The 17,001-nt window shown below is 38.0% G+C and overlaps 3 protein-coding genes across 3 annotated transcripts; 2 read left to right on the top strand and 1 right to left on the bottom strand.

Annotated features, from left to right (window-relative positions):
• Positions 1-5,100: 5,100 nt before the first annotated feature.
• On the top strand, positions 5,101-7,635 carry LOC127745582 (serine/threonine-protein phosphatase 7 long form homolog). The gene is made up of 4 exons (XM_052258449.1): positions 5,101-5,786; positions 5,870-5,960; positions 6,163-7,234; positions 7,484-7,635. Exons 1-4 carry the CDS (start codon positions 5,101-5,103, stop codon positions 7,633-7,635), a joined length of 2,001 nt encoding a protein of 666 aa, XP_052114409.1.
• Positions 7,636-12,850: 5,215 nt separating this feature from the next.
• LOC107480434 (uncharacterized) lies at positions 12,851-14,014 on the top strand. Its single transcript, XM_016100578.1, has one exon. It carries the CDS (start codon positions 12,851-12,853, stop codon positions 14,012-14,014), a length of 1,164 nt encoding a protein of 387 aa, XP_015956064.1.
• Positions 14,015-14,344: 330 nt separating this feature from the next.
• Positions 14,345-16,622, bottom strand: LOC107480468 (L-type lectin-domain containing receptor kinase IX.1-like). Its single transcript, XM_016100608.3, has one exon. The coding sequence runs from the start codon at positions 16,500-16,502 to the stop codon at positions 14,442-14,444; it is 2,061 nt and encodes a 686-aa protein (XP_015956094.1). The 5' UTR covers positions 16,503-16,622; the 3' UTR covers positions 14,345-14,441.
• Positions 16,623-17,001: the final 379 nt, after the last annotated feature.

Consider the following 17,001-nt stretch of genomic DNA (forward strand, 5'->3'; position numbering starts at 1 on the left):
ATTTGCAAATCGAGACAAAATTTAGTCTTTCCAAGATCTTTCATCTCAAACTCTTCTTTTAGAGTTTTTAGAATTGTTGGAATTTCTTCAAGAGTTTCAATGATATTTAAATCATCAACGTACACAGCAATTATAATGAATCCAGATGCAGATTTCTTTATGAAAACACATGGGCAGATATCATCATTCTTGAATCTATTTTTGGCCAGATACTCAGTAAGACGATTATACCACATTCGTCTAGAATGCTTCAAACCATATAAAGATCTTTGCAATATAACTGAGTATAATCCCTGTGAATATTTATTGGATGGTTTAGATATCTTTAGTCCTTCAGGGACTTTCATATAGATATCATGATCTAATGATCCGTATAAGTAGGTTGTTATCACATCCATTAAATGCATATGTAGTTTATGATATGCGAATAAACTGACCAAATAACGCAATGTTATTGCATCCACCATAGGAGAATATATTTCTTCATAATCTATACCACGTCATTGTGAAAAACCTTATGCTACAATTTGAGCTTTGTAGTATACAACTTCATTTTCTCATTTTGTTTTCTCACAAATACCCATCAGTACCTAACAGGTTTTACATCTTCTGGTGTACGAATTACAGGTTCAAAGACTTCACGTTTTGCAAGTGAGTCTAACTCAGCCTTCATGGCTTCTTTCCATTTTTGCTAATCATTTCTTTGTTGACATTCTTCGACTGATCTTGGCTCAAGATCCTTATTTTCATGCATGATATTCAATGCCACATTATATGCAAATATTTCATTGATAATTGTCTTATTTCGGTCCAATTTTTCTCCTGTAAAGATATAATTTATCGAGATCTCGTCATTTTCACAATTTTTAGGTACCTGAACGTCTTCTGGCATTAAAACTATATCAAAATTTTGGACAATTGCAGATGTCTTTACTATGTCTTTTTCAACAAGAATAGAATTTACCTCTTTTCTCTTTCGAGGATTTTTGTCTTTGGAACCGACAGGCCTACCACACTTCTGGCGTGTATTTGCTTCGGTAGCAATTTGTCCAACTGGGACATCAATTCGAATTGGGGCATTTTTCGCTGGTATATAAGATTTGGTTATCCTCTTTGTATCAAAAAATGTATTAGGCAATTCATTTGCTATTCTTTGCAAATGTATAATCTTTTGAACTTCTAGTTCATATTGCCCTTATCGAGAATTTAAATGCATCAACGATAATGCATTCCAATTAAGCTCCTTTTTAGGAAGCTTATTCTCTCCCCCTAATGTTGGAAATTTTGATTCATCAAAATGGCAATCTACAAATCTGGCTTTAAATACATCTCCAGTTTGTATTTCAATATACCTCATTATAGAGGGAGAATCATATCCAACATATATCCCCAATTTTCTTTGAGGTCCCATTTTGGTGCGATTAGGTGGTGCAATGGGAACATATATCGCACACCCGAATATTCTTAAATAGGAAACATTTGACTACTGGCCAAAAGCTAATTGCATACGAGAGAACTGATGGTAACTCATCGGCTTCAAATGAATAAGTGCTGCGGCATGTAAAATAGCATGTCCCCAAACCGAGGTTGGGAGATTTGTTCTCATAAGTAAGCTAGCAAATAATTAGAGGTGTTTAATAAGTGATTCTGCTAACCCATTTTGTGAACATGAGTTATTGGATGTTCAACACTTATTCCATTAGCCAAACAATAAGCATAAAAAATTTGGGAAGTAAATTCACCAGCATTATCAAGACGAGTTGCTTTAATTGATTTTTTTTGGAAATTGTGCATTTAATCGAATAATTTGAGCTAGTAATCTCACAAATGCCAAGTTGCGAGAAGACAATAAGCACACATGTGACCATTTCGAAGATGCGTCTATTGGAATCATAAAATATCTAAAAGATCAACATGGCAGATGAATAGGTCCTCATATATCGACTTGAATCCTTTCTAGGAATTCAGGAGACTCAAATCCAATCTTTACTGGTGATGCCTTAAAACTAACTTCCCTTGAGAACATACAGCACAACAAAATTCACTATATTTAAGAATCTTCTGGTTCTTTAGTAAATATCTATGGGAGTTTTCAATAATTCTCTGCATCATAGTTGTTCCCGAATGACCCAACTGATCATGCCAAGTTATGAATTCATTTGGGCTAGTAAACTTCTGGTTTACAATGGCATATGATTCAATTACACTAATTTTGGTATAATATGACCCAGATGAAAGTGAGGGTAACTTTTCTAATATAACATTTTTATTTGAATCATGAATTGTGATACATAAGTACTCATGATTTTCCTTATTCATTGTCTCAATATGATATTCATTTTGGCGAATATCTTTGAAACTTAATAAATTTCTTAGAGACTTAGTAAACAATAGTGCATTATTTATTATAAATTTTGTTCCTCCGGGAAACAAAATTATAGCTCTTCGGGAGCCTTCTATCACATTGTCTGAGCCAATAATAGTACTAACATAATTTTTTTGGCACAAGATGGATAAAATATATATCACTTTTGAGAATAGTATGCGAACTTCCACTATCCGCAAGGCATACATTTTCATTATATATCATTGCCATTTTCTTCAAAGATAAATAATAATAAAATGAGTAGTAATACATGCACAATCAAATTGAATTTTTGATTGGAATTATTTTTCTAAAAAATACTGTACATAATGTCATATACTAAAGTTTTATTATTATCACTATTATTATTAAAACTTGACACATTTAATGATTTTAAAATTCTTAAACATAAACATTAATATTTCATTATTTATATACATCATATTTAAAACTTAAATACATAGAAAATAAAACTTAACAATAAGTTTCTTACATTATCTATTTATATGAATACTTAACAATCTCACATATTAAACTATTCCATTATTGATAAAATGACCAATATTTTCTTCAGGATCCTAAAAAAAATCAGATACATTATAATGAGTGGTGAAATTTTCAACATCATTTGAAACAAAATTTGTTTCATTTTCTTTGTCATCCTTTTTCAAAAATGCTTGATAAAGATCGACTAGGTGCCTTGGGATACGACAGGTATGTGACCAATGGCCTTTTCCACCACAACGGAAACATTTATGCTCTGTTGATTTATTTTGCCAGTTTCTTTCTTAATCACACTTCTGGTGAGATTCTTTCTTGTGAACATAATTCATTTTCCTTCCATAATTTTTCTTGTTACTAAACCCTTGTCATTTACCTCTTCTGAGGTAATGATTTGCCGCATTTGTTTCAGAAAATGGGGCGGCGGCAGCAGGACGCACTTTGTGATTCTTTAAGATCATTGTTGCGTTCAGTAACAAAAAGACAAGAAATTAGCTCAGAATATTTTTTAAATTCTTTCTGTTGTAGGAGCACATTCGAGGCATGGAAGATTGAGAAAGTTTTCTCTAACATATCATTATCAGTTATCTTTTTCCTACATAATTTCATTTGTGAGGTGATTCGAAACATTGCAGAATTATATTCATTTATGGATTTAAAATCCTGTAGACGCAAGTGCGTCCATTCCTATCGGACTTGAGAAAGTATCACCGTCTTTTGATGATTATACATTTCTTCAAGGTCTTTTCACATATCTGCAGGATCTTTTAATGTGAAATATTCATTTTCAATCATTCGTCAAGGTGACGACGAAGGAATATCATGACTATGACTTTATCTTTTTGGGATATATTATTTTAAGCTTTAATGGTATCTCCAAGATCCATTGAATTAAGATGGATTTTACCATCTAGTATCCATGATAAATAGTTGTTTCCAGGCGTTTTTTATTTTTAATATTGGGAGAGAAGTGGTGTATTACCAAGATATGGTGGTTCACGGTGCATGACCAGAGTGTGACGGCTAGGATAGTAGAAATCGGACGGTCCGTTTTGAGTTGCTGTAATCGGATGGTCCGATTTTTGGCTGGGAAGGTACGCAAATCGGACGGTCCGATTTGCGCCCCCCAAGCCACGTGTCGCGCATGCACTCACTTCGAAGGTGGAGACCAAATCCGGAGGAGCCTTAAGCTAGTTTGAGTTTCCCTTTCCCTTTCCCATTTCACTTTCATTCATTTCTCCTATACCCCACCCCCAGCCACTGTAAAAACCCAAAGTCCATTGTTGAAGACCTTCGAGCTCCAAGAATGCCTAAAAGAAGAAAAATAAAAGATGTGAATCGTCCAGAACTCCATATTGCTAATTATCTTGATCATCCTAATTATGTAAGTTTTCAATCCAAAATTTTTTATTTTAGTTAAAATAATATTTATAATGTTAGAGATTAGTAATACTTTATTGTAATGATAATGTTAATTAGGAATTAGTGGAGTAATAATATTTAGATATTTGAGTTCAATCAAAATAATATTAGAGATTATTGGATATTAATGTTGTTCAGATATTACATTATAATAATAAATTAGTTATTGTTATTAATAGAATAATTGCAATAATAATATTATTAATAATAATACGGTTATTATAAAATTTTTTGGATGTCTGATAAATAAATGGAATAAGTAATATTAATATTAATAATTGTTATTACTACAACGCTTAATGTAATAATAATAATTATTATTATTATTATTGCTAGTAGCGTTTAATTTTATTTAACTATCAGTAGAATAGAATACATATAGTAGTGCAATGTGTGTGCTGTTAAGTGTGAATATAGATATGTGAAGTAGTTTTAATTGTTAGTAACAAATAATTTTTTTGTACTTACTTAATATTGTATTAGTAGTAGTCGTTATTTGAATAGAATAGAATACATATAGTAGAATAGAATAGTTTTAATTAGTTTTAATGGTTAGTGATTGATTTATTATTGTATGTTTGCTTGCTCTTAGAATAGAATAAAATAGAGTAGTTAGTTATTTGGATATTAGTAGATAATATAATAGTTATTTGTGTAAAGTATTGTGTTGTATTGTTGTTATTAATATATTTATAGTTATGTGTGGCTGATTATTTGATAATGAGAATTCGATTCTTTTAAGTTTAATTTGTTAATTTATTAATATTATTGTTTTTGTTTAGGGATCTAGAATGTTGGAATGTGACCACTACATGCCGCCGGATCGGTACAATCCAATAGCGGAGGGGTTTTTACGGGACACCGGTTTTTATTATGTTTCACAGATTGGAGTTGTCCAATGTCAGGCGGCATTGGTTAATGCTCTGATTGAGAGATGGCGCCCCGAGACTCACAGCTTCCATTTTCCGGTTGGTGAGTGTGCTGTGACACTAGAGGATGTGGCGTTAATTTATGGTCTTTCGACGAATGATTTGCCAGTTACGGGACCGACACTGAGTAGTTATGAGGCGTTAGAGGCTGAATGCTTGGATCAGTTTGGTGTTGCACCTAGGCAGGCAGACTGTAGGGGAAGTTTCATCAAGTTGACGTGGTTTCGAGCATTGAAGGATCGGTTAGTGTTGGTTGATGATATCCAGATTCAGAGGTACGTGAAGTGCCACATAATGTTATTGTTTGGAACCGTTATGTTTGGAGATAAGTCTGGAGCAGGGGTGCACTGGAAGTTTCTCCCATTACTCCGTAACTTTGCCGGGATAATACAGTTCAGTTGGGGTTCGGCATGCCTGGCACACCTGTACAGAGCTTTGTGTAGGGCAACTCGTGTCGACTGTAAGGAGATTGATGGTCCGTTGACACTCTTGCTTGCCTGGGCTTGGATCCGCCTACCGTTCCTTGCGCCGATTCCTAGCAATCCTCGAATCTTTCCGATTTCAAAAAGGTAAACTTAATTAGTAAACACTTTTTAATAATGTATCTTAAATTTAGTTGATAAATGTATATTAACGAATTGCATGATGTTAGGTGGCATAACTGGGAACGTGTGAATTGGCCTTACAGATTGAGGAAACTTGAGTTTTTTAGGGGCTACCTGGATACTCTGCAAGAAGGACAGGTCTGTTGTAATAAATACGTAGTTGTTTTCAATTAGTCGTGTTATTATTAATTGTGTAATCCTCGGTTGCTTTCATAATGTGTGCAGTTTGATTATTTGAGTTGTATATTGATTATTTGAGTTGATTAGCTGACTTGGTTATTCGTTTAGCCGTATTATTATTCTGTGTGTAATGGTATGATTACTTGCATAATGTGTGCAGTTTGTTTGGGAGCCTTATGCAATTGGAAGGACCGATCCGGAAGTGATTCCTCCTGACATCCGTCAGCATTCTGCTATTTGGAGTGCGACAGTTCCACTTATATCTTTTGAATGTGTTGAGTGGCATGCATCTGATAGACTGCAGAGGCAGTTTGGCTTGACTCAGGGTATTCCTGATCAGGAGCGAGACCTAGGTGAAGCACACGGCGAAGTTTTGACAGGTCCGAAGAATCAGGATTGGTCTGGAACCCACTCATCATGGGTTATGCAGTGGACGAACCGGTATAGTCTAGTTCTTGTCGATGACACGGTGCCCTCAGAGCATCAGGCAAATATCTACTTGCATTGGTACCGAGGTGCATTTGGTGACCACTTGCAGCTGTCACAGATGGAACCGCAAGATAATCAGCCTGGTGATCCTATTAATAACCAGGAGAACCAAGACACACAATCACCGCAACCACCTTCGCCACGGCCAACAGCACCGCCCCCCTCACAAAGACAGGCACAACAAGAGCCTGAGCAGTACACTCCATACATTCCTGACACGCATTCTGCGGATTACCTGACTCCACCAGTATATCAGCAGTACTGGAGTGTTCCGCACCAAGAATCTATTGAACAAGGTTCTTTTAGCCAGCTACTTGGGTTCATGGCTCCTGGTCCAGCTTACTCATATCCCGCTTATAGAGACATTCCCACCGGTCAGATGGCCCAACCGAGTGGGATAGCTCCAGGTAGATTGTCATTGGATACTAGACCACGACAGCACACTTCCTCTGGTACATCCGGAGGGAGATTTTCTGTTGACTCTGGTATGAGTGATGATGCCACGAGGGGTATCATACAGAGCGGCGTTGACCGTCCTGTTCCAATGAGTCTCATTCTAGAGAGCTACCAGCCAGTTGATGAGGATAATGATGACTTTCTGGTTGACCATCCAGATGGGGATGAGGTTGAAGACGAGGATGATGACGCGGATGCCGATGAGGACGACGACGAGGATGAGGCGGATGCTGAGGATGATGATGATGGGGGTGATGGTCCGGTTCATGATTCAGCGCCTACTGCAGGTAAAACAAGTTGTAGTAAATTGATTATTTTACTTGATTGTTGATTTTGGAAGTATTTGTTTGTTGAAGTACTTGGTTATTGATTATTCAATTTGATTAGTTGATATGATTAGTCGGTGATAGATTATGTGATTTGAGTATTCATTAATCGAGTTCATTGTTGATTTACTTGTTTGGTGAATTTGTTGGTCATCGATTATTTGACTTCATTAGTTTATTTGACTATTTGGTTATCAAATGTTTTTATAGGTACAACTACTAGCGAAAAGGGAAAAGGATACAACCTTAGAGCTGACCCCCCTCGGCGGAGCGCTAGTCGGTATACCCCATCCGCTTTTAAGAAGGTTGCAAAGAAATGCAAGAAATTAGTCAAAGATGTAAAATGGGGGATGAGAAAATGATGTTGAGTTTATATAGCATGTGTTGGACTTATTTACATAGCATGTGTTGGACTTATTTATGTACCAAGGTTTATGCTTAATTATGTACCATGTGTTGGACTTATTTATATAGCATGTGTTGGACTTATTAATGTACCATGTTTTATGTTTAATTATGTACCTTGTGTTGGACTTATTTATGTACCATGTTTTATACTTATTCATACAAATGGTTAAATTTTGTTGAATGTTTGAGTTTGGAAATAGTTGAGAACAGGTTTGAGAAATACTTGGATGGGACCTGAATAGGGTGGCAAAGTCCGACTTTTAGAGGAGATGCTGCCGAATTTTTATAAAATTTAAAGTCTCTATTGAAGTAAATATCTAGAAAGATTTGGTTTTAAACATGATACAATTAAAATACAACATGTAAATTACTCAAAGTCATACAATATATAAATTACTCAAAGTCATACAATATATAAAATACTCAAAGTCATACAATATATAAAATACTCAAAGTCGAGTAACCGCTAAGGCAGGAGCTCTATTGCGTTGTAGCACCCGGGTTACTTGGCCCAGCACGGTGACGACATCTACTACGACTGTGGCCCTCGGCCCCGCATTGCTTACATCGCCTAGGACCACGCAACATCCGAGTGTCCATCTCATTCAAGAACCAGGTCATCCTTGGCCGACCTTTGGATACCCGTCTTAGGAATGGATTACCTACGAATCGAGGTCCATGATAAACTGGCCATGTTGACGGATTCCCGAGTGGCCTAAACCTAACCCTGTACACTCGGCGAATCTGGTCCATCTTGTAGACATCATGTACATACAGTTGCCAATCAAGACGTTGGTTTGCACAACAAGCAAACACATGTCGACACGGAAGCCGGTCAACTTGGAACTCACCACAGTCACACCTTAGTTGACAGAGGTCCACTGTATACTCCACACCACTAGGACACTCACGCACTTTGAATACCTCATTCTGTCGGTCAAAGCAACTAACTTGGATGTTACCTGCTGCCAGCTGATTTGCATGTAGTTTGGAGGTTACATGCTCAGAGAACACATGTCCTTCATTAATTCGAGCCTCAGCCTCGGCTCTTTTTCGGGTGAACAATTCATTAAGCCTGTAAAATGTTGCCTTAACTAGTGCAGTGACTGGAAGATTGCGAGCCCCTTTCAATACCGAGTTGATGCATTCTACTAGATTGGTTGTCATATGACCCCATCGATATCCCCCATCAAATGCCAAGGCGGAATTCGATCCAGCCAGTTGGTATAAGCCTCACCTCGCTCACGTAACTGCTGGTAACGCGTCTCGTATTCGCGAACTGTCCGCGAGTATCCTGTCACATAAAAATGGGCCCACCATAAGAAACGTTCATCACAATAACTAAGTCCAGGAGTAAATGTAATAGTAAATTTCATATCGATGTTGACGATTAGCTTCTGCAGATACGGAGCCTTGAATTTCCTCAGAAAGTTGGACTCTATGTGTCTGATGCAAAACATGTGGAATGCTCTGGGAGGAGACCACGCTCCGTGACTACGAGCAATAGCAGACCTAATGGAGTCGTGTCGATCGGAGATAAGACCCACACCGTCACGTGTCACAACATGCTGTCGCAAGTTACTGAGAAAAAAGTGCCAAGCCTCAGATGTCTCACCCTCCACTATGGCAAATGCAATCGGCACGATGTTGTTGTTGCCATCCTGTGAGACTGCAACCAACAAACAACCCTTGTACTTTCCATACAAATGAGTTCCGTCTACCTGCACTATTGGCTTGCAATGTCTGAAGGCTCTAATACAAGGGTAATAACTCCAGAAGACTCGGTTTAGCACACGAATATTAGGAACCAAGTCATCTCCCTGGTACGCAGGCATTGTTTCAAAATGAACAACTGCGTGTGGCTCCTTGTGACACATTGCCTCAAACCATATCGGCAAGGCTTCGTACGAAGCTTCCCACCCTCCGAAAATTGATTCCACTGCCTTCTGTTTAGCCAACCATGCTTTGCGATAACTAATGGTGTAGTTAAACTTTGACTGTACATCCGCAATCACTGATTTCACCCTAATAGACGGGTCAACTTCTACCAACGGCTTTATTGCTTCTGCAACTGTGTTGGAATCTAGCTTCGAATGATCTTGAGAAATGGTGGCCCTAGTACAGGTGTGACTACCGTTGTACCTCCTTATCTCCCAGCAGAACTTCCTGGACATTTTGCTCACCCTTATTAGCCAATCACATCCTGCACCGTACTGGGTGCATTTAGCATAGAATGTCGTCGGTTCTGACTCATGCACCCGATAATCCACACCTCTGCGGATTGTATAATCTTTCATCGCCTTAATTACTGCCTCCCTAGAACTGAATTCCATCCCCGCAGTAAATTCACCATCCGGCATAAGGGGAAGCTCTGCTGCAATAACATCACAAATTTTAGAGTAGTCAGAACTAATAACGTAACACACTAATAAGCGCAGAACAATGGAAAACGTACTTTTCCAAACCGAGCCGGTTATCGAACCGGCCGGTCGTCATCCAACCGGCCGGTTCGGTCCAACGGGTCGGTTCGGTCCAACAAAACCGGCCCGGTTCAACCTTTAACTCATACGCTAACATTCTGCTATTTGGACCGGCTGATCCGATCTACATGGCCGGTCCTGTCAAATCGGTCAACTGGGTAGACCGAACTGGTGCGGTTAGACCGGCAGCTCCGGTCTGGTCGAACCGGCCGGTCCGGTCCGGTCGAACCAACCACCCCTGTTTTAAACAATTACTAATTACATGCTATATTTTGCCTATTTACCCTTGTCTTAAGTATTTGTCCTAAACAAATAACCCATGCACAAATCATACTATCACAAATCTTAACTTAAATTAACGGCGCACCTGCATTTAAATATTGAGGATACTCCGGTGCATGCATGGCATCCAAATCCAACGACCGCATGAAACTTGGCTCCACAAACGGCTGCTGATTTGCTAATGCATTTGCCACGTCCGCCACATCTGCCACCATAGCCTCGTCAGCTTCATCTTCGTTTCCACCTGGATCAACGACCTCATAGTTACTTTCGAAGTCTTCTTCACTATCACTGTTGTACTCCTCCAACTCAATTTCTCGGTCCGCTGCAGATTGCTCGAACTCGATATACATTTCGATAAACGTCACTCGCGACCGACTTTCAAGATACACTGAAAACATTTCTTGCATGCTCGCCTCGTCGGTCACGTATTTCGTTTGAAATTGCACGAACCCACCAAAGACAGATATAGGATATCTGTACAGAATACACGAGACTCTCTTAGATATTTCAAAATCCATCTTCTCACATATGATCCCTTTTAATTCTTCAAATGACAGTGTGAATGGAATAACAATATCTAACGGATTATCACACACAAATTTCACTCCTTCTGATGTTTGTAATAAAATATGGCCATCATAATATACTTTTAACCTTACTCTATCATCCATGATAATAGAAAAGAAGAGATCTACAAATAGAGAAGAAAAGATATGCAAAGAGGAGATGTAGAGAGTTGTAGCTACGAAGGAGAAGAATGATATGAGCTGCTTAAATTCAGTGGGTGCATCTATATATATATACCACACCCAAATCGGACCATCCGACCGGATGTATGCCCATTCGAATTTTTAAGAACAAAAAAATCGGACGGTCCGATTACCAGAAAGCCCGCCCAGAAAATTTTCCTTACCCAAAATCGGTAGGTCCGATTTGTTGATACAAAATTTTGAAATCTGCCCTCAAATCGGTTGGTCCGATTTCCTTGGCCAAAACAAATCATCTTCAGCGCCCACAAATCGGACGGTCCGATTTGTGACTGCAAGAAATCGGACCGTCCGATTTCTCCCCCTCCGCTGACCGCCGTCACAGCCTGGTTAAACACCACCAACCTCCATAACCGGGTATTACACCACACCTTGCATCATATCCGAAAAAATTAGCCTTGTTTCCAGATGTATCAAGAGCATTAAATTCAAGATGAGAGAGTTTCGACATAATGAAAATTTGTTATTTGAGTCTTCTTGAAATTTGATCAGAGTCTTGTGCTAATAACGTGTTGTAAAATAAATAAATTGAAAAAATAAAATAAAGAAATATAAATAGAAGACTCTAGTATTAATATTAGCTAATATAATTATCTCAATATAATAAAGATAATTTATATATATCTACTAATATATATAGTAACTTATTTGTAAGAGAGAAAGGAGAGAATAGTATATGAAAAAAGAGAGAGTGATTTTTATTGTTGTGTGTAATCCTTTTGTCCTGTATATGTTTTTATAGGCATACAAAATTTTACTTTTCAAACTTTATTAATTTTGTTTTGTCATAAGAACTTGTTTTTTTTAACATAAAAAAACTGAGCCACCTATATTAATGATCATCCACGTCACCATGTTTATCATAATAATTTTCAACAATTAATATATAAATAGTTCTCTAAATGAATAAATATAATTAGATGAAAGTATAAATTTTATACCATTAAATATTTGATATGATACTTACAAAGATTGTTTTAATTATTTTTAAGTAAATAGTTACCAAAATTTTAATTATTTTTCCAATAAAAATTCTTGTATTAATCATATTTTACTATTTTATTTTTATTTAGAATAGACAGTAAAATTTGGACTGGTTATGCAAAAAAATTTATGAAATTCAGACCTCAAACTTGGAAGATACAATTTACTAACACACAATTCCCTAGTTAACTCCTACTGAGTCATAATTTACAATAATGAATGTGGCAATGTGCTACGACCCGTAAGAGACAGATCCCTGAAACTATGCTCCTCTTTTAACCAGATTAATTATATCTTGACAGACTCAGAAAATCAACATGCTTTCAAAGATTATTATGAAGTCTTTTTTTTTATGGCATGAATACTAATACACTGTCCTTATCTCTAGACCAAGCAAGTAATAATATTATAGTATTACAATATAAAATGAGAATTCCATCATCTTTGACTTATATCGCCAAACGTATTGCCCAAGGAAGATCTTTACAGTCTACACCTCTTTCTTGTTGATGAAGTATAAATCTCTTTTCTAATGATTAGAACATCTTAGTGTTCTTGGAGATCAAGTCTATGTGCTTGTTATTTAGGGACACAAACCTTAAGTTCAATCTGATTTCTCAAGTCATAACAATCATCCTATCATTATAATTCCAATGGCTCCTAAGGGGAAGAATAAGAAGCAACAAAATTCAGGTGGCAAAGAATCCAACAATTCCACACCATGGCCTGATCTTCCAAAACATATTTTCAACATAGTAGAAGTAAAGTTCCCAAATCTAGAGAAAAACATCCATTTTGGGGGTGTAACTAAGTCCTGGAGAAGAGCACCAAGAAACTGTAATCCAGAGTCCACACTCCCCTGGCTCCACCTCTCTAATCACCACAGAGAAAACATTGAGAAGTATCGTCAGCATGTTGCGCGCCGCGACTGCATCAGTACTTCATATTCACATTTTGTCTGGGGTTGTTGGTGTAGGCTCTTCTTTAGAAAACCGAAAAGGTATCCATGGAAAAATTATGTAGGGTGTTCCAATGGTATCTTGCAGGCTGAGTCAGAACCGCTTTTTATATACAATTTGTGGAATCCTATGCACAGAGAGTGGTATCATCTACCATTCTGGGATGCTAGGGTGCCAATAATACTTTCTGTGCTTTCTTCATCGCCAGAAGATCGAAACTGTACGGTTATGGTACTAACTGGAATTAGTCATCCGGCTTTTGCATTCTACAAATTGGACAGAGGATCTGGTGCTTGGAATACACAGGAGCCTCAATGGACTAAACAAGATTGCACCGTTACTGAGCCACATTCAAAAGGAAGGTCAGGGACTATTATGCAATTCACTAATGCCATTGGATTTAAAGGTAAGTTTTATGCTCTGAGTTTGCAGGGTACTCTTGCAATTTTAGAGGAGGTTGATTCAGTTTTTAAAATAACTGGTTTGAGTGCAACAAGGGCAATTCCTTCTGTTTCCTCACACCATTTCAGAGAGTATCTACTTGAATCTGATGGAGACATCTTGCTTGTGTATCTTGTATCAAGAAAATCTTCAGTGCATATTGTGGATCATGTTGAGGTTTATAAACTTAGTTTGGCTAGACTCTATTGGTTGAAGTTGGAGAGCCTTGGGGAAAGAACACTGTTTGTAGGGAGTAATTGTAGCATGTCTGTGTCGGCAAGTGAAGTAGGATGCAGGAAGAACTGCATCTATTTTAGGGCCTTTAGGGCTGATGAATGGTGTGTATATGACATGGAATCAGAAACCATATCCCTGGGATGTTCTAAACTTTGGATGGAACCAATAGGAGAAGAATGATATGGTATTTGTGTAACTCTTGTTTATTGTTCCATTTTATATTGAAAGCAATTTTATTTACTGAATAGATGTTCTTAAATGATTAGGATTGCACATTCTCCTTCTTCAATATTGAATATTTGGGGTATGATGACCATCCAATTAAAATCTAGTAGTTTTAGCTTCTTGTTTAATTATGACTGCATTCTAACCCCTGAGTTTCCACCATAGAAGATTCAAGAATTGACGTTAAAGGTATGAACTCTCGATTGAAAAATGTTTAGTCGTCTGTCTTTGAATTCTCAACTTAATTTAGGTTTAGGACATGTCGGAAGATTGAAATTACCCACACATCACACACAATAATGCATATATCATCTGTGAAAAGTACAAGAAGGAGAGAAACACATTAGAATTTAGTTAGATTAGTACATGAATTTCAACATAATTAGCGTGTGTGCAATATCTTAGACGATGGAGAAATGAGTTGTGAAGTTGCACTGCCCGATTGTGAAGATCCAGCAGTGACAGAGCTACTTGAAGTAGAAGGCTGTGTTTGGTTATTCCCAGAAAAAGCAGGAATCCTTGAGAGCAACATAGAGCCATCATGTTCTTGAGATGACAGAGTGGGCAATGCAGCTTCATGGTTAAGCACACGAGCAGCTTCACTAATCTTGGGCCTCATAACGTAATTAGAGTGAGTACACCAAAGGCCAACAATCATTAACCTCTCCATCTCTTCTTTATCAAACACACCATACAATCTTGGATCACCTGCTTCTAGAACAATACCTGTGCCATACAGTTCCCAAACCCAATCCACCAAGTATATCTGATTTTCAATTTTATTTTGTTCAATCACTTTTCTTCCGCATGCTATCTCCAAAATAACTACTCCAAAACTGAATACATCGGATTCTTTACTAGCCTTCCCTCTAGTTGCAGCTTCAGGAGCTAGATATCCCAATGTTCCTGCTAAATCCGTTGTTTTCGAACTTGTCCCGTGGTCCATTAGTCTCGCTAACCCGAAATCTCCGAGCTTCGCATTGAAATTAGAATCCAACATAACATTGCTGGGTTTGATGTCCCTATGAAGCACACAGTGGTCCCACTCTTCATGTAAATATAACAATGCTGAAGCCAAGCCTCTAGCAATCTTATATCTTACTTCCCATGTTAATAGGCCCTTACCTTTGAACAGATAAGAATCTAAGCTCCCATTTTCGACATACTCATAAACCAGTAGCAGATCATTCTGCTCGTGACACCAACCAATGAGTTGAACCAAATTCTTATGCCTCAGTTGACTAATGATCTTGACTTCAGATGCATACTCCCTCACACCTTGTTGAGATCCCTGGGAAACCTTCTTGATGGCAACATGAATGTTCAAGTCTCTTAGGAATCCTCGGTAAACTCCACCAAAACCTCCCTCTCCAATTTTATGTCCGTTTGCAAAGTTGCTAGTTGCTCTAGAAAGTTCTTGATAGGAAAACCTCCTAGGACCAGTGCGTCGTTCAAAATCTCTGTCCATAGCAACCTCATCAGCATTCTCCAAGCTCCTATTCCTCCTCATCAGTTTCCAACTGAAAAGACAAGCTAGTAGCCCCAAAATACATACACCGCCAATGGTCACTCCTATAATTAGACCTTTCTTGCTTTTACCCTTGTGATGTTGTGCCTCTAAGTCCGTAGAGTTGAAGGACCATGATTTAAGGGTATGATACTCGTATGAAAAATCCTTCCCTGGTGCATATCCTGTTGCTGAAGTGAAACCAAATTCAACCCATTCTGTTGTTAAGATTTCCCTCAGATTAACTTCATCACAAGACAGGTGTTGTTCAATTTTTGTGATGTTATCTTTATACCCGGTGAAGTTGACACTCAAATTGTTTGTGCTAGACTTGTAAGTGATAACAACATCATATCCTCTTTCGTCCCAAACCTGGAACCATTGTCTAGAGCAAATACTGTGCAAAGAACCAACATCCACACCCACGTGGGCATACGGAGGATCCCAGTCATTGGAAAAGGTATCAAATTCCACGGCCACAAATGGATGTTGGTTTGTGTAGGTTGAGTTACCCGCTTGGGCACGACTCATGAGGCCAATTCCACTGCCATCTCTAGGATCAGGAAGTGGGAAATCTGGCTTTGCAAGAAAGAAGGTAATCCCATCACCGTAAAAGGATCTATTTGGGGTGTTGGTGGAAAAGGAGAAAGTGGTAGTGAAGTCTGTGAGATGTAGTAGTTTGCTGTAGACGACTCTGCCGAGACTATCTTTGGTATGGAACTTGGTAAGTTGGAGGACTCCGTTGTCCTGATAGGCCTCTCCTGAAAGGGTCAAGGTGTATCCCGGGTTACTGAAATCCGGGTAGTTGAAGGATAAGGGTTCTGCCTCTACTTCTGCATGGTGATCATAATATATCAGGAGTGTGAATAATGTTACGTGAAAAGAAAGATGAAAGTAGCTTTTGTGATAATACTGATGACATGTTGTTGTGGCCATGGATAGTGGCTTGAGAATGCTAGAAAGGTGGAGAGCAAAAGGTAAAGCGGGACATTAAATATGCAATTCAGTTTATTGCGAGACGCGTAAGATCTCCACGGAGGAGGATTTCAGCTCTTCACGTTGCCAAAGCCAATTGGTTAACATATCCTATTTCTTTCCTTCATTTTCTGTTGTTTTTGCTCTGTTGTTTCCTCCCTGAATTTGCAAATGAATTCGTCTTCTTTCTATCACTAGATGTGAAACAATACCTGTCCTAGTTTGACTTCATCCGTTAATTTCTTTGTCCTGATCCTATTGCTGCTGTTATTATCTAAGATGGTCCAAAGTAGTGTATTTAGGTGGAGGATTTCCATTGACTATTTAATGATATAGGACTTGTAGGGCACAGATAAACCGATTCTATAAAGAGAAAAGTGTTTGCATCAAGCTAATTAAGTAACTATCATCCCCACATCCAAGAATTCTGAAGTCTTCTACTCCCACGGAACCTCCACAA

The sequence above is a fragment of the Arachis duranensis genome, chromosome 3, assembly GCF_000817695.3.
Source record: "Arachis duranensis cultivar V14167 chromosome 3, aradu.V14167.gnm2.J7QH, whole genome shotgun sequence".
In the NCBI taxonomy this organism is placed as follows: domain Eukaryota; kingdom Viridiplantae; phylum Streptophyta; class Magnoliopsida; order Fabales; family Fabaceae; genus Arachis; species Arachis duranensis.

Coding starts and splice junctions, on each gene's coding strand:
- LOC127745582 (XM_052258449.1), top strand. CDS start 5,101: ATGCCGCCGGATCGGTACAATCCAATAGCGGAGGGGTTTTTACGGGAC. Junction 5,787..5,869: donor ATCTTTCCGATTTCAAAAAG/GTAAACTTAATT, acceptor GCATGATGTTAG/GTGGCATAACTGGGAACGTG. Junction 7,235..7,483: donor TGATTCAGCGCCTACTGCAG/GTAAAACAAGTT, acceptor ATGTTTTTATAG/GTACAACTACTAGCGAAAAG.
- LOC107480434 (XM_016100578.1), top strand. CDS start 12,851: ATGGCTCCTAAGGGGAAGAATAAGAAGCAACAAAATTCAGGTGGCAAA.
- LOC107480468 (XM_016100608.3), bottom strand. CDS start 16,502: ATGGCCACAACAACATGTCATCAGTATTATCACAAAAGCTACTTTCAT.